We start from the raw sequence: 22,747 nt of genomic DNA, 5'->3' as shown, positions 1-22,747 counted from the left end.
TTTTAATTGCTTATAGTTGGCCTTCCACTATTATTTTGGGTGATTTTTCTCAAAATTTCCCTACCTAATTCTGATGAAAATTATTTTCCTTTGAAGTTAGAGACACAGTTTTATTTATTGTTAAAAAGAATTTAAAAATGCATAGGCATTACATTTGATGTTAGAGAATTTTGATATTAAAGTTTAAAATTTTCTTTAGCTTGGAAAAATTACCTTTAAAAATAGTGATTTTGCAAAGGATGTTTATTACAGTTTTTTTATTAAGTACAAAAATTTATTAAAGATTATTACAGTTTTAAAAATCCCTTATTTCATTATTTGCAGAAACTAAAAGACTCAAAGGAATGTATATATGTGCTTTAAATTCCGATTCCATTCTTTACAGCAGATGTAGCTATAAACCAGAAATATTTAAGATGTTAAATTTGATCCAAGGCATTATAGTAAAATATTTAGACTCAGAGACTGGGCATATTAAAACAAAAGAAAATATATACATGGCTGTTTAATAGTAGCTTTTGCTCCTTTCTAGTACTTTGGGAGAGTTAATACTTTGTTTTCTCTATTCCTGTTAAGATCTGAAAGTAGAGCATTTCAAAATTTATTTTGGATTGTAACCTTTTTTTTTTTTTTAATCTCCAAAATCTGGTCCATTGGTTGTTGAGTTTTTTATTATCAGACTGTGGTTTAGGATACAATAAGATTCTGATGTCCACAACACAAGTTTTATTCCTAATAAAGTCATCCAATGAGAAGTTTAGGGACTTGATCTCTTTTTATTTCCACCATATTCTAAATTTTAAAAAAAGGTTGTGATCCATATCTGTTCATTTATAATTTTTAAGTAGCTTTTTCCATTTATAAAAGCAATAGACATTCATGGTCGAAGTTTGGAAGATACAGGGGGAAAAGGAAAAGGAAAAAACCATTTCTAGAATTACCACTCTGCCATAATGGTTTATAAATTATATCTTAAATTTCTAGGAAGAGGTGGTTGATAATGTAGATGCAGAAGCTCACATTCTAGCTGCAGAGGCCATAACTGCCTGAGAACTCCAGTGTGAATAAAAGGCCCAGAGACCCCCACCCTTTGATGTAGAGATGGGTGACCTCAGCTTCCATTAGAGTCAGGTGGTGCCCAGGGGCTTGTGGCCTAATGGCCACGCATGTGGATGTGCTTCGCAGGGGACGTTCTCAATGCCTTGGCCAACGTGTCCGGTCGTAAACACCCATCAACAGTTCAAGTGAAGCAGCTGAAGATGTGTCTCCCCCTGATGCCGATAGTGCTTCACCTTGTCACTTCTCAGGTACTTTTTTCCTGGGAAAAATACAATCTAAATGTGGATCCCTTTTTTAAACTGGAGCTGAGTAAAGCCCACTCAGTCAAAACATTTTTCTCTTTCCTTTCTCTTAAACTGAAAGTATACGTGCCTTTTGGAATTTAACCTGTGGAAATTCTCATCACACAGGTATTTCGACCTAAGATTGTAACAGAGGAGTTCCTTTTCAGTTACGGAACTATTCTTGTAAGTAACACTGAATTTTTTGCGCTCCTAGTAAAAATGTTGCTGTCTCTACTGTTTGTCGAATCTGGTGTCAGAATGAGGTAATTTAAAAATCTTAGTGGTATTTGTCTCCAGGGAAGTGAACTTTTTATATTCTTAATCTATTGACTGTAATAAAATTAGACATTTGGAGGAAAATACATTCACTTGTGATAATACATTTTGTTCAGAGACAGCCCCAAGTAGTGTAAATAAGTCCATGGAAACATGTTCAGAGATTGATTGATTGATTGATTGATTGATTTTTGAGGCCCCAGGCCTGGGATTAAACCCCTGACCTCATATGTGGGAAGCCAGCACTCAGTCACTGAGCCACATTGGCTGCCCTGAGCGGGCTTTAGGAGACACGGGGCCCAGAACCCGGGATCTCCCATGCGGGAAGTGGCACTCAGCTGCATGAGCCACATCTGCTCCCATGTTCAGAGATTTTGGTATTAAACGTGAAAAATATATAAATAATAGGTGAAAATGGAATTCTAAGGATATGTTACTATCATTATTTTGGCTTACATTATCTAGTCATATGCAGTGTCTTTTTCTGATGGCATATCTCTAAGTTAAGTTTAATTTAACTTTTTCTTTAATTTTGGTGATATGGATAGCTGTGGAAAACAAATCATTGTACTTCCTTTTGCTTCAATCTTTGCTCACAAAAAATAATATTTTTATTCCAATTGTGATTCCTCCTCCCTGGAATAGTTACAGAATATGTAGTTGATAAAATGGTGAGTTATACCAAAGGGAAAATAAGACATTTCTCATGCAGCCCCTCCAGTCTTACTCTGATAATAATAATAAGCACTGTACTGGGACTTTAAAAATGCCGTAGAGGTCTCTATTTAAACTGAAGTATATGTCTCAATTTTATTGCTAGTTTGGAATGGAACAATGTTTAACACTGACAACTGAGAGTATGGTCTTCCAGAAGGTTCATTATAGGGTGAGGTGTGATGTTTTGAAGTACAAATGTTGATTGTTAGGAAACCGTGTGTTCAGACAATGCAGTCAGGGTTCTTCTGTGCTCGATTTCAGATCTTGATTTTTCTAGTGCCTTGAATCCTGAATTCTATGAAGTATATTGTTTTGGTAATGCATTCATTAATTTGCAAGTTATTAGAAATTAATCTGCCACTTTCTTTAATTTACAGTTATCTGCTTCTAAGTACAAATTGGGTATCGTCTATAGGGATGAGTATAGTCTTGCCAAGCTATAACTGCATTTATATTCTGTTGCATAGACGTATCAATACCTGGAAAGATTAATTTGGCCTTTGCAGCCCAATTTGGATTGTTTTGGCACAGCATTTGGGGATAAATATACTTGTCCTCCTCCTAACCTTTTTCTTGGGACACTTTCCTTTCTCTGCCTCCATTTTCTGAGTACCCTTTAGGTTTTCAGGGTAACACTGAGTGCCTCCACGTAAAAGTCTTTATGGACTTTCAGGCATTATACCTTCTGTGTTAAGGAGGGCTCATTGCTTCTGGCAGGGCCACATTCAGAGACCAGGCAGGAGGCCACGCAGAGGCCTTCTAGGGGTGGACGTGCTCTTTAGGAGAGGAGGGTGTTTGGTCGGGTCTTCTCAACTCCTCAGCACTGTTAGGGAATAGAAGGCAGTGTGCCTGGTTCAAAGATCATCATGAGGTATTCACAAAAAGTCTTTGGCAAGTTTTTCCTTTGTAATCTCATGCAGCTGGAAAGAGTTTAGGCAAATAAAAGGAAGTTCTTTTAGCTCTCTTCAGGTACTTTTCCTAGTTTAAATCATGACTGCTTTCCACAATTCTCTCCTTTTCTTCTTGTCCGATCTGCATGTCATCCTGTATTAGACTTGGTGTTGATGACCTTAGGCACTGGGAAAGGGAGGGGATTGCTGACTACCCTCAGGACTTGGACTTGGTTGCCACACAGTTCTCCTGTACGTTAGTGTGAACTGTTGAGAATGCAATGGTGCTCCTCAGAGTTGATTCATAAGCTCTCTGAGATGAGTCACCGTCAACTCCTCTAGGACCTTCCAACCCTTTAGAAACTTACAGTACAGATTAGCATATTTAAACCTCTAGACTTGTCTTGCTTTAAAAGAAGTCTTTTTAATTTTTATTAATTTTTAAATATATTTTTATTAGAGAGGTTGTGAAGTTACAAAACAACCATGCACATGTGTGGAATTTGCAACAACACCCTTACACCAGCACACTACATTGTTGTGGAACATTTGTTACAGTTTGTGAGATAATATCAGACTATTACCACCAATTATGGTTTATGTCCCCCTGATTATTAACACAGTATATCTTTGGTATTGATAAAAAATATTACAATGTTGCTGTTAACTATAGTCCACAGTTTACATTAATTGTATTTTCCCATGCTTCTCCACATTCTTACCAAATTTAAGATTTGTTCTTTTAATGGCAATTCTCATCCGCCTCTGGGTTGACTGTATTGTACTTTTTACCACATTCTCATCCACCTCTGGGTTGACTATGTTTTTCAGTCCCTAGATTATTCTCCAGCTCTCTTTCAATTGACATTTACATTGACATAGACTACCCTTTTCAGCCAAAATTTCATTTATTAACCACCTGTGTTAGTTCTATTCACTATAATGTGTACCATCAACTCTATCCATTTCCACACTTATGTAGTCAAGTTAATTAAAACTTGTATGATGTGGACCTTTGACCATGATGTGCAGCAGTGCTCAGAGATGTATTCACCAAATGCAATGAATGTCTCATGATGATGGATGAGATTGTTGCTATGGAGGGGAGGAGCAGGGCGAGGAGGGTGGGAGGTACATGGGGACCTCATATTTTTTGAATGTAATATTAAAAAAATAAAGACAAAAAAATAGTATCAGAATAAATTATCACTCAGTTAAGAATTTCTGGTATAAAAAGAAAATCTTTTTGGTTTTAGCATTTTTAGATAATAAAAACTTTTATACAAGTTAAATGAGTAGAATTCTAATTTTAACAATTCAGATCAACAAAAGCAGAAAATAAAAATTACCTAAAGTTCTACCTGGTGTAACCTCTTTGTTCACTGAGTGTATACATTTGCAGAATTATCTCTGTCATTATTTCTACCTAGATATTATCCTTTAACAAAAGAGCCTCGTAGTTGAACTTTCTATATCAATAAATACCTTTCACATTAAAAAAACAAAAACAAAAAAACTTCTATGTACATTAAATATCAGTACTTCTTCTCAGTCCTCCTCTTATCTCCTAATAATCTATACTCTAGGTTTTACGTCTGTATGCTTATTCTTTGTATTTAGTTCATATTAGTGAGACCATGCAATATTTTTCATTTTGTGTCTGGCTTATTTCATGTAACATAATGTGTTCAAGGTTCATCCATGTTACCATATGTGTCCCAATTTTGTTTCTTCTTACAGCAGCATAGTATTCCATCATATGTATATACTACAATTTGTTTATCCATTCATTGCTTTATAGACATGTGGGTTGTTTCCATCTTTTGGAAGTTGTGAATAACGCTGCTAAAACATTGCTGTACACATGTCTGTGTGTCATAGTTTTCAATTCTTCTGGATTTATTCCTAGTAGAGGAATTGCTGGATCATATGGCAGGTCTATATTTAGCTTCCTGAGGAACTGCAGAACTGTCTTCCATAGAGGCTGTACAATTTTACATTCCCACCAACAGTAAAGGAGTGTTTCAATTTTTCCAAAACCTGTCCAGCACTTATTGTTTTCTATTTCTTTAATGGCCATTCTGTGTTGTGAGATTATATCTCATTGTTTTGATTTGCATTTCCCTAATTGGTAGTGATACTGAACATTTTTTTCATGTGCTTTTTGACCATTTGTATTTCCTCTTTGGAGAAATGTCTAAGTCTTTTGCCCATTTTAAAACTGGATTGCTTGGTCTTTTATTGTTGAGTTGTTTGGTCCCTTTATATAGAATGGAAATCAAATCCTTATCAGATATGTGGTTTCCAAATATTTTTCTCCCATTGAGTGGGCTGCCTTTTCACTTTCTTGATGAAGTCCTTTGACTCACAAAAGCGTTTAAGTTTGAGGAGGTCCCTTTTATCCATGTTTTCTTGTCTTGCTCATGCTTTTAGTGTAAGGTTTAAGAATCTGCCACCTAACCCATGTCTTTTTTTTATTTTTAAAAGAGATGAATAGATTACACAAAATGTTATATTAAAAAACATAAGAGGTTCCCACATACCCCACTGCCCACCCCACCACTGCTCCTCCCACATCAACGTTCCCCTTCATCAGTAAGTCATATTCATTGCATTTGGTGAATATACTGTGGAGCACTGCTGCACCACATGGACCATAGTTTACACTGTAGTTCACACTTAACCCCTGGTCTGTCCGGTGGGTTATGGCAGGATATACAATGTCCTGCATCTGTCCCTGCAATATCATTCAGGACAACTCTAAGTCCTGAAAATGCTCCATATCACACGTCTTCCTCCCTCTCCCTGCCCTCAGCAACTCCCATGGCTTGAAGATGTTTCCCTACCTTTTCTTCTAGGAGCTTTATGGCTGTAGATTTTATAGTTAAGTCTTCGATCCTTTTCAAGTGAATTTTTGTATAAGGTGTGAGATAGGGGTCTTCTTTATTTCTTTTGGCTATGGATATCTAATTCTCCCAGCACCATTTGTTGAATAGACTGTTCTGCCCCTGCTGGGTGGGTTTGACAGCCTTGCTGAAAATAATTTGACCATAGATGTCACGGACTGTTGCTGAACCATCAGTCTGGTTCCATTGTGTATGTGCTATCTTTATGCTAGTATCATGCTGTTTTTACCACTGTAGCTAGGTAATATGATTTAAAGTCCGGAAGTAAGAGTCCGCCAACTTTGCTCTTCCTTTTGAAGGTGTTTCTGGGTATTCAGGGCCCCTTATCTTTCCAAATGAACATTTGATAATTGGCTTTTCCATTTCTTTAAGACATGCTGGTGGAATTTTTATTGGGATTACATTGACTCTGTATACCAATTTGGGTAGAATTGACATCTTAATGATAATTTTCCAGTCCATAAGCATGGAACGTTCTTCCACTTATTTAGGTGATTTTAAAATTTCTTTTAGCAATGCATTATAGTGTCTGAATACTAGTGCTTTACATCCTTGGTTAAGTTTATTCCTAAATGTTTGATTCTTTTAGTCACTATTGCAAATGGAATTTTTTCCTGACGTGCTCCTCAAATTGTGCATTTCTAGTATAAGAAGCAATACTGATTTTTGTGTATCCTGCCAATTTGCTGAAATCCTTTATTAGCTCTATGCAACTTTGCTATAGATTTTTTGGGGCCTTTTCAGTATAGGATCATATCATCTGTGAACGGTGAAAGTTTTATTTTATTTTATTTTTATTTGGATGTCTTTCATTTCTTTTTCTTGCCTGATTACTCTAGTTAGAATCTCTAGTACTATATTGAACAACAGTGGTGATAGTGGGCATCCATGTCTTGTTCCCAATCTCAATGGGAAAGCTTTCTGTCTGTCACCATTTAGTACAGTGTTAGCTGTAGGTTTTTCATATATGGTCTTTATCAAGTTGAGAAACTTTCCTTCAATTCCTATCTTTGTGTAGTATTTTTTTATCAAGAAAGAATGCCGTATTTTGTCAAATGTCTTTTCTGTATCAGTAGGCTCATATGATATTACTTCTTTGATTTATTAATGTGGTATATTACATTGATTGATTTTCTTGTATTGAACCTTCCTTGCATGCCTGGTTTAAAACCTGCTTGATCATAATGAATAATTCTTTTAATTTGTTGGATTCAATTAGCAAGTGTTTTGTTGAGGATTTTTGCATCTGTATTCATTAGCAAAATGGATCTGTAATTTCCTTTTTTTGTAATGTCTTTGTCTGGCTTTGGTATTAGGGTGATATTTTCTTCATAGAATGATTTTGATAATGTTCCTTGTTCAATTTTTTTGGAAGATTTTGAGTACAGTGGGTATTAAATCTTCTTTGAATGCTTGGTAGAACTCACCTGTAAAATCATCTGGTACTGGACTTTTCATTTTGGGAAGCTGTTTGATGACTATTTCAATCTCTTTACTCGTGATTGGTTTCTTGAGGTCTTCTCTTTCTTCTAGGGCCAGTGTAGTTTGTTCGTATATTCCTAGGAGTTTTTCCATTTCATCTGTATTGTCTAGTTCGTTGGCGTACAGTTGTTTATAGTATCTTCTTATGAGCTCCCTTCTTTCTGTGGGGTGGGTAAAAATATCTCTTTTCATTTTTTAATTTACTTGCATCTTCTCTCATTTTTTTCTTTGACAGTGTAGCTAAGGGTTTGTCAATAATCTCAAAGAACCAACTTTTGGTTTTGTTAATCTCTCTGCTCTTCTTTCTCAATTTCATTTATTTCTGCTCTGATCTTTGGTATTTCATTCCTTCTGCTTGATTTGGGTATAATTTTATGTTCTTTTTCTAATTCCTCCAGCTGTGTAATTAGGTCATTGATTTTAGCTCTTCTTTTTTTAATGTAAGCACTGAGGGCTATAAATTTCTCTCTCAGCACTGTTTCGCTGCATCCCATAGGTTCTGATATTTTGTGGTCTCGTTTTCATTTATCTTGAGATATTTATTTCTCTCTCAATTTCTTTTTGAGCCACTGATTATTTAAGATAGTGTTGTTTAATCTCCCTATATTTGTGAATTTTCCCTTTTTTTTGGCTGTTGATTTCTAGCTTTATTCCATTATTATCAGAGAAGATGTTTTTTATAATTTTGACCTTGTTGAATTTATTGAGATCTGCTTTGTGATCCAACATACTGTTTATCCTGGAGAATGATCCATTAGCACTTGGAAAGAATGTATATCCTGCTGTTTCGGTATCCAGTGTTCTGTATATGTCTGTTATGTTTAGTCCATATATCATATTATTCAGGCTCCCTGTTTCTTTATTGATCCTCTGCCCAGAGGTTCTATCCAATGCTGAGAGTGGTGTACTAAAGTCTACAACTATTATTGTAGTGACAGCTCATTCTCCCTTGAGTTTTCTCAGTGTTTGCCTCATGTAATTTGGAGCATCCTGGTTTGGTGCGTATACATATATGATTTTATTTCTTCCTGGTGAATTGCCCCTTTTATTAATATATAATGTTCTTGTCTCTAGTAAAAGTTTTGCCTATAAAGTCTATTTCATCTGATATAAGTGTAATTACTCTAGCTTTTTTATTTTGGTTACTGCATGCATGGAATATCTTTTTCCAGCCTTTCACTTTCAATCTATTGGTATCCTTGGGTTTGAGGTGAGTCTCTCATAGGTAGGGTATAGATGGCTCATATTTTCTTAACCATTTCACCAGTCTGTGTCTTTTCATTTGGGAAGTTAATCCATTAACATTAAATGTTGTTGTTATTAAGGCAGTTCTTATTTTACCCATTTTGACCTTTGGGTTTTATCTGTCATATTTTATTTTCACCGTTATTTTTATACATTTGGTTACTTTTACTGATCTCTTCATTTCTAGACTCTCTTCCAAGCCTCTTTCCTGTCTTTTCTTTTTAGGCTGTAGCACTCCTTTTATTATTTCCTGAAAAGTCATTCTCTTGGTTACAAACTCTCAATTTCTGTTTATCTCTAAACTCACACATTTTTGAAAGACATTCTTGCTGGATATAAGAGTCTTAGCTTGCAGATTTTTTTTGCATTATCTTAAATATATATCACTGTCTTCTTACCTCCATGGTTTCTGATGAGAAATCAGCTCTTAATCTTATTGGGTATCCCTTATATGTTATGCATTGTTTTTCTTGTGCTGCTCTCAGAATTATTTGACTTTGGCATTTGACATTCTGATTGGTAAATGTCTCAGAGTAGGTCTATTCATATTTATTCAGACGGGACTACATTGTGTTTCTTGGACATGGATATCTGTGTTCATGGGGTTGGGAAATTTTCAACCATTATTTCTGCAGATATTCTTTCTGCCTCTTTTACCTTCTCTTCTGCTTCTGGAACACCCATGACATGCGTGTTTGTGTGTCATTTTGTTCTCTGAGACCCTGTTCAGTTTTTGCCATTCTTTTTTTATCTGTTCTTTTGTACCCTTTCAGAGGCCATGTCTTCAAGCTCAGTGATCCTTTCTTCTGCCTTCTCAAATCTGCTGTTATATGCCTCCAGTGTATTTTTAATTTCATTTATTGTGCCTTTCATTCCTTTAAGATCTGCTATTTTTCTGTGTATGCTTTCAAATTCTTCTTTGTGCTCACCCACTGTCATCTTAATATCCTTAATCTCTTTAGCCATCTCATTGAATTTACTAAGGAGATTTGTTTGAACATCTATGATTAGTTGTCTCTATTCCTTTATGTCATATGCAGGCTTATCTTTTTCCTTTGGGCCATATCTTCCTTTTCTTGGTATGACTAATTTTTTATTGGTGTCTTGGCATCTGGCATACTAGATGTATTTATTCTGGGTGCAGTTTTTCTCTTTAATTTAGGTCTTGTACTTTCTACCTGCTGGTTGTGTAGTAGCAGCTGAGGATATAGTTGGTTCTGTGAGTTGTAGAGGCTGAAGCTACCTGTGCTGCCCCAGGAACTGATGAAGCTTCCCCCACCTTTCTCCTCTGCCAAGGATAGGGATGAAGCTGCAACTGGGTGTAATAATCCAAGTTGTGTAGGCCAAGACCAACTGTAGTTGCCTGGAGAGACTGATGAAGCTTCATGGCCCTTCCTCCCCTGCCTGGGGTGGGGATGGAGTTGCAGGTGTGGGCAGCAAACTAATCCATGCAGGTCAAAACTGACTGTAGTCGCCCAGGTAAGTTGATGTAGTACCGACCCCTTTCCTCCCCTGCCAGGGGTGGGGATGGTCCCTCTGGAGTGCCCAATGATCTATTCCATGAGGGCTGAAAGCACCTGCAATTGCCATGAGAGGCTGAGGGAATACTGTCTCTTCTGCCCTTTAAAGTGTGGGGATGGAACCACAGGCATCCAACAGATGAGCCTGAGCAGGCCAAAAGTAGTTGCAGTTGCCCAGGGAGGCTGAGGAAACACCAGCCCACTTCTTTCCTGTGGGGATGGTGGGGGTAGAGTCCAGATGTTCAACCAATTGGTCTGTGTCAGCTGAAAGTGCCTGCAGTTGCCCAGAGTGGTTGAGGGAATACATCTCCACTCCTATCCCTTTGGGGGGCAGGGATAGAGCTATATGTGTCTGAATAACCAGACTGTACAGGCTGGAAGAACCTTTAGTTTCATAGATCGGCAGAGGGGATATGGCTCCCCTCTTATCCTATTAAGGAGCAGGGATGGAGCTACAGGTATTTGACTATCCACTGTGTGTGGGCTGAAAGTACTTGCAGTTGCCCAGAGAGGCTGAAGAAACACCAGCCCTCTCCTATCCTATGGGGGCAATGGGAGGGGAGGGATAGTGCTCAAGAAACTAGTCAGTGCAGGCTTAAAGCACCTGCAGTTGTCCTGAGAGACTGAGGAATTATAGCTCTTCTCTTATCCTATTGAGGGGCGTGGATGGATCCCTAGGTGTCTGACCCGTCTAGGCTGGCTGAAAGCTCCTGTAGTTGCACTAAGAGGCTCGTGTAGATTCCTCCAGCTTCTTCCCTGTCGGAGATGGAACTGGAACCTAGGCTAGGACTGCAGTCTAATCTGGATGGAAAGAAGCTGGTTCCTACCATCACTGTGATTTTCAGTCAGCCTGGCTTCCCCTCATGAGGGGCAGAGTTAAAATGGTGGCCACCAGCCTCTTTCTGACTTTTGTAGCCAGCCAAATTTACTAGTCAGTAGCTGAAGGCAGTGCCTGACAGTCTTCCGCCCCTGCTTTTTGGAAATGGACCTTCCAGCTCCAGCCATGGAATAACTCCTGTGGCAGCTTGTGCCACTGGTAGAGGATGGGCACCTGCCTCTGCAGTGTGGAGTGCTGTACTCACAGATTTCTCTGTAGATGTGCAGTGTTCTCCTTCATTCCTTCAAGGATGTTGCAGGATGCTCTTCTGGTCTCCTGGAACCCCAACAGGTGCTTTAGATAGCTCTGGGGGATTGCTAACTACCCTGTAGCATGAGATGACTCTAGGGGTTCTGTACTCTGCCATCATCTTCACTTTCATCTCAATTCTTCTTAATTTTGTTTAAACACAGTTTTTCTAACTTACTGGAGTTGGGGAGGGGGTGAAGCTCCCCAGAACATGAATTTGCTAAACTGTCTGGAGCACAGTGCTGCTTCTGTGCTGATGATGTGAGAGAGCAGGTCGTTTGTATTTGCATTCTTAGCATTGTGTGGAGATAAACTTTATTTTTAATATTTTTAGGAACTTATCTGGTAGTATAGATAATGTATTGTGCCAGGTATATTGTCCTTTTATATTTCAAAAGTGTACCTTAATTGGAGGCATTAGAGCCTGGTGCACCTCAGTAGCAGTATCCAATAGCAGCAAGATGCTGCCAAGAACTTCTTGGGCTTCCTGCTACAGTGCTCCAGGAGCTGGTGGTCTACCTGAGGGTGAGTGGGGATGAGTGGGAAGGTTGGTGTGATCTCCACTCCTGAGAAGGGTCCACACGCTGCAGGCTGGAGGGAGGGGGCATTGTGCTGTCCATGGCTTCGGTTTTCACTGTGGTAGGGCATGGTTTGCCAGTTTACCTGTACGTGTCTTTTTTTTATTTTTATTTTTTTGAGGGACTATTTCAGCTGCTTTTTATATATAAAGGTATGGAATATGGTAATTTCTTCCCAAGTGAAATAAAGTTTTGGTTTTCGGTTTTAAAGAGACTTATGTTTAGAATCATTACCAAGCTTTTCAAGGGTTGAGGTAGAAGAGAACTGTCCAGCTGAAAATTGCTGTTTTTACTTCTTATTAGGAGCAGTAGTTTATCTTCAGACCTGTCTCGCTATTCATGTTTCAGTTGTGAAATATCTGGGGAAGGGCTATGGGGAAACTCTGTTGAATAGCATAGTTCTTTTGGGCCTCCTGTTGAGATGGTCTGAAACAGGGAGTTGTGACATTAAGGGTTTTTGGGAGTTTGTGTCTGTTCTGTCGTAATGTTCATTGTATTTATTGCACCCTTTAAAAAATGCTACTTGATTGATGACTGAGGGAGGGGACTGACTTTGTTGTGTGCTCTCAAGTTCTGGCCTAATTTTATAAGAAGTGCAACAGTTGCATGGGGATCATATTTGCTACAAAAGGGCATAATTCGAAATTTCAAATATAAGAAACAAAAATGTTTGCCTTTCATTAATCTCATTCATGCAGTGCCCTTTATCCTGGTTAATACCTTATAGCTATTCTTAATTTTATACCTTTAATTTCAAATTTTAATATTTTAGGTGATCAGCTTTCCAAGGCCTGGGAATTATTTCCCCATACTTTTTTCCTCTTTTTCTCTCCCTGCTTCCCATTCTGGTCCTTTTATAGCACTATGAATGGTTTGGATGATAAAATTATAAGTTGGATGTTGCTTTGTTGATAGATTTTGACTTTATTTGTTATTGTACATGAAGCAGTTTAAGAGAGGGTGCTTGTATATTTTTAACCATAATATTATATACTTATTTGTTGCCACAGAACTCTTCTCTGAGTTTTTTATTTTTTGAAAAGCTGTGAATTCGTCTACCTAAGTTTGCTCCAGGAGCTATTTTTAGCTCCTTTGAGGGTGTGCTGCCCTTCTTAGAGGTGCAGTTTCCCCTTTGTCCTCCAGGTGGGGCCATTTTCTGCCCCATACTCGTGCAACCAGTGGGCCTAGCTGTGGATGGATAGACATCTATCTTTCGTGCTCCTCTGCTAGAACTCCAGTTTTGAAGCCACTGCCATCAGGGTTCATCTTGTGCTACCCCGCGACTGCAGTCATCTATAGACATTGGGTTATTGCGCCTCATTCTTCAGAATTCTTGAAACTGTCATTCTCTCTGTGCTGCTCCTGTCATCCTTCCTGGAGAATTCACTATCCCTGTGAAAGACCCTTCCAACACCTCAGCCTCTAGGCTACTTCCCCTGCTCCTTCTCCAGGAGCTTGTCTTCCTCTCTTTCAGCTGCTTGGACCCGTAGTCAGACTCTGGACTCTGTTTTCAGCATCCACACTGTCTGGCTACCCCCTCTTTTTTTCAGCTCATTTCCTCTGTGCCCAACACCTCTGAGCCTCAGATTGGTCCTGCCACCTTTCCAGTCATCATCTCCTGCCCCCTCCCGTGACCCTTTCATAGTTCTCTTTACTCAGCATCAGTCACTGCTGTCCATGTACCCATAAGACCCTTTCTGTTCTCTTCCTCCACTGCCATCTTCAGGGAAACGCCATTCCTGGTTAAATTTAATTCTTCACCTACTCTACCCCTGGTTAGAGCAACTCATTATGGCTAGAGAAAAACACAATGAAAGTGACTGGTCTCACTTTAAATTTATTACTGCTCTTTTCAAGTGAGCCCTGTCTGCAGACTGGGAGCTTTTGCTCATTTTCCTGATTTTTATGCCTCTACCTTCACCTAGATGACTATTCATACCATTACTTTTTTTCTTGACTCTCCTGTGCCTCCTACCCTGTCCATACACTCACCTGATCACCTCCTGGTATGCTGAGGATGAAGAAGAATATATCAAAAGACATTAACATTGGTAAATCTTTGAAACATTCTGTAGGGATTTTTAAAAACTAAGGACGTATATGGAAAAAAATAAGTTTTTTTTGGAAGTCCATAATTTCATTGACTAGATAACTTTTGTTGACATTGAAAAAAAAAATACATGCTCATGGATAGAAAATCCCAACAGTACAGACAGGCAGAAAATGAAAAACGAAAGCATACCTCCCACCTCAGATAAGAGAGGGGGAGCTGAAATAGGAGACACCTGGGTGAGAATACAACTAGTGGTTAGGTGTAAAGACAGTCCTTGTAAACCAAACTGCTGTGCCCTGATGCATTTGTACTCAAGGTAGCTAAGAGTGGATTTTCTTTCAAGATGGCCATTTCATCTGCTCAGATAACATTCCCACCAGCTTCCAAGGTGTGGTGTGTGTAGAGGTGGGAAATTTTTGGAAATGGTTATATAGTGTTTAGATCGTCCTCACCTTTACTGGGTGACCTTTCTGTGCTTGTATTACTATTGAATTTATTTTAACACTAGATCTAATCAATAGTAATTTGTACATTTAAAAATGATTATAGTATATAATTTGTATAGAGTTTTTATTGTATTTAAAAATGTGATTATAGTGATTGTCCTTCTGTGACTCATTTCATCAAGAATGACAGGTACAGGTTTGGGCACAACAGTAACTACATGTATTTTACTTTAGAGTTATTTTGAAACCTCCATTTGGTAAAAATTTATTTTTGTCCTGCAGAGTCATATTAAATCAGTAGACTCAGGAGAGACTAACATAGATGGAGCTATAGGTGAGTAGACCATAGGGCATTTTGTGTTTTGTTTGAAGTTTGAAGTACTTTGATACTGTGTTTTAGAACATGTAAATCAACACCTATAATAATTACCTGTATTCCTAGGAGTGACGGCATCTGAAGAATTTATCAAGATCACATTGTCAACTTTTGAAGCTATAATACAGTATCCTGTTTTACTGAAAGACTATCGCTCAACGGTCAGTTCTGGTAGCTTCTGAAAACACCTTTTTGTTTATTTGGTAGTTTTCTATATAGAGAGACCTGGTTTATAGGCGACTGGCTGTATATGTATTTTTCATGTAAAATAACCATTAAGAAAAGCTAACAGGTGAAGTTAGGATATCCCCACCCTCCTTGACTATTTTCCTGGAATTTTTCTTTGTTCCCTATTCTCTTTCCTTCCTGGTTCCCATCTCACCCTCAGCCTCCCTTTCTTACTTCTTCCCCAATTATTTGTTGTATAAGCGCTTAGGGTTTCTCAACCTTGGCACTCTTAGCGTTTTGGGCGGGACATTCTTTGTTGTGGGAGGCTGTCCCAGGCCTTGTAGGGTGTTTAAAAGCGTCTCTGGTCTCTCTCCACTAGGTTCTTTTAGGACTCACTCCTCTTCTTTCCTCCCCAGTTATGACAAAAATGTCTCTGTACATGGCCAGATGTCACCTAGGGGTCTAAATTGCCCTCTGTTGAGAACCATTGTCTAGAGGGATCCTTAGGTGAGCTGGGTACTATAGTTTTAGAGGAAAGAAGAAAGGCTGTGGGATGGCATCCACACTGGCAGGAAGATGCTAGAGCTGCAAGGTAAGGAGTAGCATCAGGCTTCCCCACGTGATGGCTGTTCCTAAAAGTTGCCTTGGAGCAGAGCCAGAGCCCCACTCTTCCTGCGCTGCCCCTCCCATGGAAGCACTGATGACTAGTACTGGGAAGATGTGTGTCGCTTGCCCATTTAGCATGTGCTATCCCCATGTCCCATGCCTAGCAAAAGTGACCATGTCTGAATAATACATTATATGGACATCTAAGGCATAACACAGCAGAGATTTTATTAGGAAAATGTTACACAAATTTCAAACAGCTAACCTATAGGCAAAGTTTGAATTTGGACAGCAATCACTTGTGACTTGGGGACTGCCTGTAATGACAATGAATCATACTGAATTTCAAAACTGCACTTGTATTTTAAAGAAGAAAGTATGAGTTAAAAATTAATTGACACCTTCAGGGTCAGGTAGATACCATTGTAGGACTGAATTCTATAATTTGTTTCCTTACATTATCTCCCCCCCTCCCCTCAGCTCCCTTTTGTGTATCAAATCCTTTATTTAAATGGTCTTTTCCTTGGCTCATGACATCTTGGAATCAGAGACCTGGGCTCTCATTTGGATTTATATTGCATGCATGTTAAGATTTAATTTACAAAAATGACAACATGTGATTTATAATGCCAGGAAAGTATAATTATATATCTTGCTTTCTCAACTATGAATTATTGTTAAAATTAGGAGCAAGTGACTTTATTTTTTTTAAAGATTTATTTATTTATTTAATTCCCCCCCCTCCCCTGGTTGTCTGTTCTTGGTGTCTATTTGCTGCGACTTGTTTCTTTGTCTGCTTTTGTTTCTTTGTCCGCTTCTGTTGTAGTCAGCGGCACAGGAAGTGTGGGTGGCGCCATTCCTGGGCAGGCTGCTCTTTCTTTTCACGCTGGGCGGCTCTCCTTACGGGGCGCACTCCTTGCGCGTGGGGCTCCCCTGCACGGGGGATACCCCTGCGTGGCAGGGCACTCCTTGCGTGCATCAGCACTGCACGTGGGCCAGCTCCACACGGGTCAAGGAGGCCCGCGGTTTGAACCGCGGACCTCCCATGTGGTAGACGGACGCCCTAACCACTGGGCCAAAGTCCGTTTCCCAGGAGCAAGTGACTTTAAGCTGGAATTTAGATCCTGGTTAACATACTTCATGTTTTTGTGGAATAGTATTTACAAGAATATATAGCTTCTTAAATGTTATATTGTTCAGATAAGAATAAAAAAGGTAAACAAGCCACATAAATGTCCCTTATGTGCATGTGTTTTTTTGTAGTCTCTCTATAATTACAGAGATCCTTATTTCTTTTCCAGTTTCATTTGCTTACTTTTTCATTTACTTCAGCGATGATGTGATGATGGGACAGTAGTAATTGCATTTCAAAGTATCAATCATGTATGTGTCTGGAATTTTAAGGCTTGTTTAGATGTGTTTGACTCCCTATATTAAAGAAAGCTATTAGAAAATATTCTGGAAATTCTGAAGTTCTGATCTTGATTCCATTTTTCTCTTCTTGCATCCCCACCAGACCTTATTATTGCTATTTTAATATAATTAATGCTTATTTACATTTACTTACATATTTGCTCCTTTCTTGGTTCTCATTCCTTCTACTTTTCTTCCCTTATTTCTGACTGAAGTACTTTACTTTAGCTTGGGTGTGATAGTGGCCAACTCTCTCGGCTTTTTGTTTGTCTGGTAATATCTTTAATTCTCTATTTCTTTTTTTTTTTTAGTACAAGACAACAAATATTTATTGAATGCCTACTATGTGCCAACCATGTTTAATGAACAAGGAATAGTAAAGAACAGATTTGAGTGAAATTAATAATGAAGGTTTAAAAAATAGGAAAATAAGAAAGATGAAAGGGAAAAACAGATACGTAGTGAGGTTACCATAAAAAATGTCTTTGCAATGCATTATTGTGTGGGATTTATTTTCTGGGCAAGAAAAAAAAAAGAAAAATTAAAATAAGTATCTAAAATTCAGAGCAAAAACGATCAGAGCTTAAGTATTTTTCTTGTTTGTGTGTGTATTTCTTTTTAAGATCAGGACTTATGCAAACTCTACTGTATCTTTTTGGTGGGCTCTGGGGAGAAGGGAGCATTCCAGTTAATTCTGAAGGATGAGCAGAGGGTGGTGGGAGAACCAGAGGGTTGTGGTAGGATGCCTGTCTTTATTTCTTGAGGGATATTTTTGCTGGGTATTAAATTCTAGGTTGGTAGTTATTTTTTCTTTTACTGATAAGATATTATTTCATTGTTTTATGTCCTCTGTTTTTGCTATTGATAAATTAGCTATTAGTCTATTTTTCTTCTGAAAATAATCTGTCTTTTCCCTCATTTCCTTTTAGGATTGTTTTTGGGTTGGGGAGACAGTTTGGTTTTCTGAAGTTTTGCTGTGATGTAGCTAAATGGGAGTTTCTTTTTATTTATTCTGCTTAGTATTCTTTATGTCTTTTGAATCTGTTGATTGTCCTTTTTCATTAGTCCTAGAAAATTCTCATCCTTTATCTCTGCTTAGTGTCTCTCTCTCCCTTCCTTCAGCAACTTGGGTCATGTACGCTAAACACTTCTTATGATCTTTCGGTATATTACATCTTTTTCTCTCAAAGTGTTATATTCTGGATAATTTTGTTTGATCTATTTATGTCTTCTCCTCTGTTCAGTCTGATGCCAAATGCAGCCATTGAGTTTTTAAAAATAAATTTGTTTCTAATTGGTGTAATCATCTTTAAAAAGCCAGACAGACATCTTGAAATAGTTATGTTGTGAGGCATTATTAGTTATAAGAATTATAAGATAAAGTTGTCCTTTGAATTAGAAATTGTCATTCGTGCATTTGGTTTTCATCTATCACCATCATTATATAGTCCTTGTAATTAACTGAGTTTGATTCTGGATCAGTTGCAGCAGACAAGATTTCTTCTATTTCCTCTGAGGACAATGGCTCGCCTTTTTCAGGCATAGACTCGATCAGATCTTCACTACTAAGAAACTCACATTTATTGGCTCTGACACCTCAAAAGTTGATGTAGGTTATCTTCTGGAATCAGTCCGTACCTTTTTTCCAGTAATACTGTGGTCATCACTGGAAAAATTTTTTCAAATCAAACGTATCCAGTGGGTTCTCCTTGTCTGCCTCTGCAGTCAGATCATGTAGTTCTGCTTCACTGGAGTAGCATCCTAACAACCTGGTGATTGTCTGCATCTCTCATACACACTTGTGTTATTCGACTCATGGTCAAATACTTCCAAAGCCTTTCTGACTTTTTTGTGAAATTCTGCCACTGCTTTCTCTATGTTTTCTTTATCCTCTACCATCTTGTTCTGGAGCCTGTTGCCTGAGAGATGCCTACCGTTTACTAGGTCGTGATATCCTCCTCTCCTTCCAGCCCTGCAGCAACCCTGGCCAGGAGGACAGACCACTCTGAATCCTGGGGGAGGAGGCTGGATGTGGTGGTGGTTGAGTGCAAGCATGTGGCTTTCTCCCCTTCCTGCCAGCTGTGAAGTTTTAAATTTGGTTATAGGGCTCAGATGGTGTCAACTCTCTGGTTACAGGCTGTTATTCAGAAAGTGAGCTGACAGTCCCCACTGCCTTATCAGATGTTAGATGTTTTATAGGGTTGGAGCTTTTATATTTTATCTGGTGTCTTTCACTGTTTTCAGTGAGAGAGTTAATCCAAGTACCCAAACCCACCATTTCCAGAAACATTGTCTGCCAGGGTTGTTTTCATTGCAGTGATTTCTTTATCTTCCACTGTGATATTACTTTCTTGGGTATTGCTTATTGATTATTCTGCCTGGTGAACAATAATCCCATGGCTAATATATTACGATCGAATATTTATAAATATCTCTATTATATATATATATATATATATATATATATTTTTTTTTTCCTTTAGGTCTGGGGGCTGGGGATTGATCCCAGGATTTTGTATGCGGAAGCTGGCACTCAACCACCAAGCCATATCGGCTTCCCTGAGTTGGTTTTATTGTTTGTTTTTGTTCTTTCAAGCATCGCTGGGATCCGAACCCAGGACCTCCCGTGTGGGAGGTGGGACCGCAACCACTTGAGCCACATCTGCTCCCCTCTATTATATTTTAATTGAAATTTAATTAGTTTATTTTCAAATCATGAAATACTAACATACTAATTAATGAAACAACCTCTATTATGATAGCAAAAGTATCATTGCAATTTAGAGGCATCATAAAAAATACTTTGTAATAGCTATAACTCATGGGAAATCCTCTAATTATTGCTTCTTGAGTGTTTCTGGAATACAGGAAGATGAATATCCAGCACCCCAAGGAGCATAACATGTTTGAAATGTTGGCATAAACTATGTTCAAGGCTTCCAATCAATACTTTATTATATGAAAGTAGCTAAGTGCATTTAATTCTTTTAGCATAAGTGCTTAAATCACATTTTTCCCAGAGTTTAGACATTTAGTACCTCAGTTGGAAATTATCAGTGTGTCCTACAGAACAGTCAGAAATACCATATTGATTAGGGTTGTACTGAGAATCTATTCCCACTCATGATGATTTCAGAAAGAATGCTAATAAGAATAGTTGAAAATAAAGGTGATTTCTTTATTAGAAAAATCTGGCAGTAATATAATTCATCTAAAATGTATTTGTTCCTATTACTCTAAAAAGTAAGCTAAATCTTTTTATGAAAAGTCTTTCCTTTTGTGTGTTTTTAAACTAAAGGTCTGTGGCTAATAAACATTGAATGATTTGACTTTAAACCAATTTTTTTAGACAATACTGTGGATATAGAGCAAATGGAACTCTCAGAAACTGCTGGTAGCAGAACTAATTAGTACTACTTTGGAAAACTGTTTGGCAGTAGCTTCTGAAGGCCAATGTATGAATATGCCGACTCAGCAATTTCACTTCTAAATATGTTATAGAAATACAGACATATGTTCACTGTATACATTTCCCAAACAAGAAGTTATCCAAATGTCCATCAGCAGTCTAGTGAGTGATTAAATTGTGGGGTAGCCATATGATAAAATACTATAGAGCAAAGAAAATGAATGGTTTACAGCTACATTTAACAATATGGATAAATTTCACAAACTTAATATTGAGCTAATATAAATACCAAAGAGTATTTATCCCATGATTCCATTCACATAAAGTTTACAAACATAAAGCAATCTATTAAAAGTCAGGATAATGATTTACTCTTGGGGTGGTGATTGGAACTTTGTGATGTCTGGTAATGTCCTGTTTCTTGACCTGGGTGCTAGTTATATGAGTGTATTCATTTTGTGAAAATTAAATGTACTATATACTTAGGGTTTGTTTCTTTTGTGTTTACTTGAATTAAAACGGTTGCATAAATATTAAAAGGTCGAGCGAGGGAAGAAGAGATATGGTGTGGAGGCATTTTCAGGATTTGGAGTTGTCCTGGGTGGTGCTGCAGGGATGGATGCTGGATGTTGTGTGTCCTGTCATGGCCCACCGGGTGGGCTGGGGGAGAGTGTGGACTCTAATGTGGGCCACTGTCCATGTGCTGCAGGGTGCCAGGTGCAGTGGATGTGCTGTGACGATGGAAGAGGTTGATGTGGGAGGGGTGGGGTGGGTGGGGTGAGGGGTATATGGGGACCTCATATTTTTTTAATGTAACATTTAAAAGAAAATGAAGGAAAAAAAAAAGACAATACATAATTTGGTAGTTTACCATCCCTTTAAATAACAGGAATAATTTTAAAGCATGTGAATAAAACTCATTTTGGATATGGAAATAAAAAAGGACTTTATAGACTTGGTAAATGTAAGCCTTTATTATTTCTTTTTTTGCAAAGTTAAATATATGAATTGGCAAAAGTTCTTTTTCCTCCTCCTCTTTCTCTCTCTCCCTTCCCCTGCCTCCTCTCTCTCTTTCTGGGTGTAGATTCTGTATTGGTTTCCTATTGATGCTATAAGTTATGACAAGTGTAGTGGCCTAAACTGATATAGATGTATTATCCTACAGTTCTGGAGGTGGAAAGCCTGCAGTGGACCTTCAGGGCTAAAGTCGGGTGTCCGTAGAACACGGTCTTTCTGGGTCTCTGGGGAGGCTTTTTGCCTTTCCAGCTTTGAAAGGCCCCTGCCTTCCTTGGCTCATAACACCTCCGTCTTCAGAGCCCACCCCTCTCTCTGACCTCTGCTTCTGTGGTCACCTCTCATCTTCTGTCCTCTGCCTCGGACCTGCCTGCCTCCTGCCTACCCTGGTCTCACTTAGATAACCCAGGGTAACCTCCCCATCTCACAGTCCTCACACCTCCAGAGTCCCTTTTGCCATACAGGTAATGTGTACCCGTGAATGTGTTACCTGGGGTTAGGGCTTGGATGTCCTTGGGGGCCCATGACTCTGTCTACCACAGGTTCCCATTTTTATCAATGGTTTATGACTGATGACTACATTTAATTCTTTCGGTGCTCAACTCATTAGATTTGGCCAGTTCAAGCCCTTTCAAATGGGCTGTGTCCTTATGACATACCCTATCATTTTTTGAGGTTTCCTAAATTTCTGGCACAACAAGATACTCTAGGCTCAGCTTATATAACCACCCTGCCCTGGCCCAGGAATCAGTCTTTTCTCTGAAGAGCCCTGGTTCCCTATAGTGGCTAATATAAAACAAATCAAACAAAAAACAATATAAAAGACAAACTTAATGAAATTAGAATTTGTTTGCAGAATCCTTTTCCCTCTTGTAGCCTCCTAAGTGCCACCCAAGACTGAGGGGATACAGTCAGTACTGGTAATTATCCCCTTCACACCCTTACTATTTTTTAATTTATTTTTTATTGTAGTAGTGTGTATATATATATATATCATGAAATTTACCACTTTATTTTTAAGTGTACAATTAGTGACATTAATTGCATTTACAGTGTTATACTACCATCCCCATCATCCATTACCGAAACTTTTTTTATCACCCAAAACAGGGTCTCTATACCCAATAAACAATAATTCCCATTCTCCTTTCCTCCAGGCCCTAGTAACCACTAATCTGC

The 22,747-nt window shown here is 38.4% G+C and overlaps 1 protein-coding gene and 1 pseudogene across 19 annotated transcripts in view; one reads left to right on the top strand and one right to left on the bottom strand.

Moving 5' to 3' along the window:
* Positions 1-22,747, top strand: part of ULK4 (unc-51 like kinase 4) — a 659,217-nt gene that overhangs the window by 243,098 nt on the left and 393,372 nt on the right. For 14 of the 19 annotated variants that reach the window (XM_058288209.2, XM_058288208.2, XM_058288210.2 and 11 more), the window contains 4 exons: positions 1,186-1,307; positions 1,470-1,526; positions 14,865-14,916; positions 15,025-15,119. In XM_058288209.2, coding sequence (XP_058144192.1) covers positions 1,186-1,307; positions 1,470-1,526; positions 14,865-14,916; positions 15,025-15,119 — 326 coding nt within the window. The remainder of the gene's footprint in view (positions 1-1,185; positions 1,308-1,469; positions 1,527-14,864; positions 14,917-15,024; positions 15,120-22,747) is intronic. The other 5 variants (XM_058288214.2, XM_058288215.2, XM_058288212.2 and 2 more) reach the window with 1 other exon arrangement.
* Positions 18,551-19,044, bottom strand: LOC139437663 (dynein regulatory complex protein 8 pseudogene; annotated as a pseudogene).

This window comes from Dasypus novemcinctus, chromosome 26, assembly GCF_030445035.2.
Source record: "Dasypus novemcinctus isolate mDasNov1 chromosome 26, mDasNov1.1.hap2, whole genome shotgun sequence".
Taxonomy (NCBI): domain Eukaryota; kingdom Metazoa; phylum Chordata; class Mammalia; order Cingulata; family Dasypodidae; genus Dasypus; species Dasypus novemcinctus.
The sequence above is the reverse complement of the archived record's forward strand: the minus strand, read 5'-3'. Positions and strand labels throughout refer to the sequence as shown.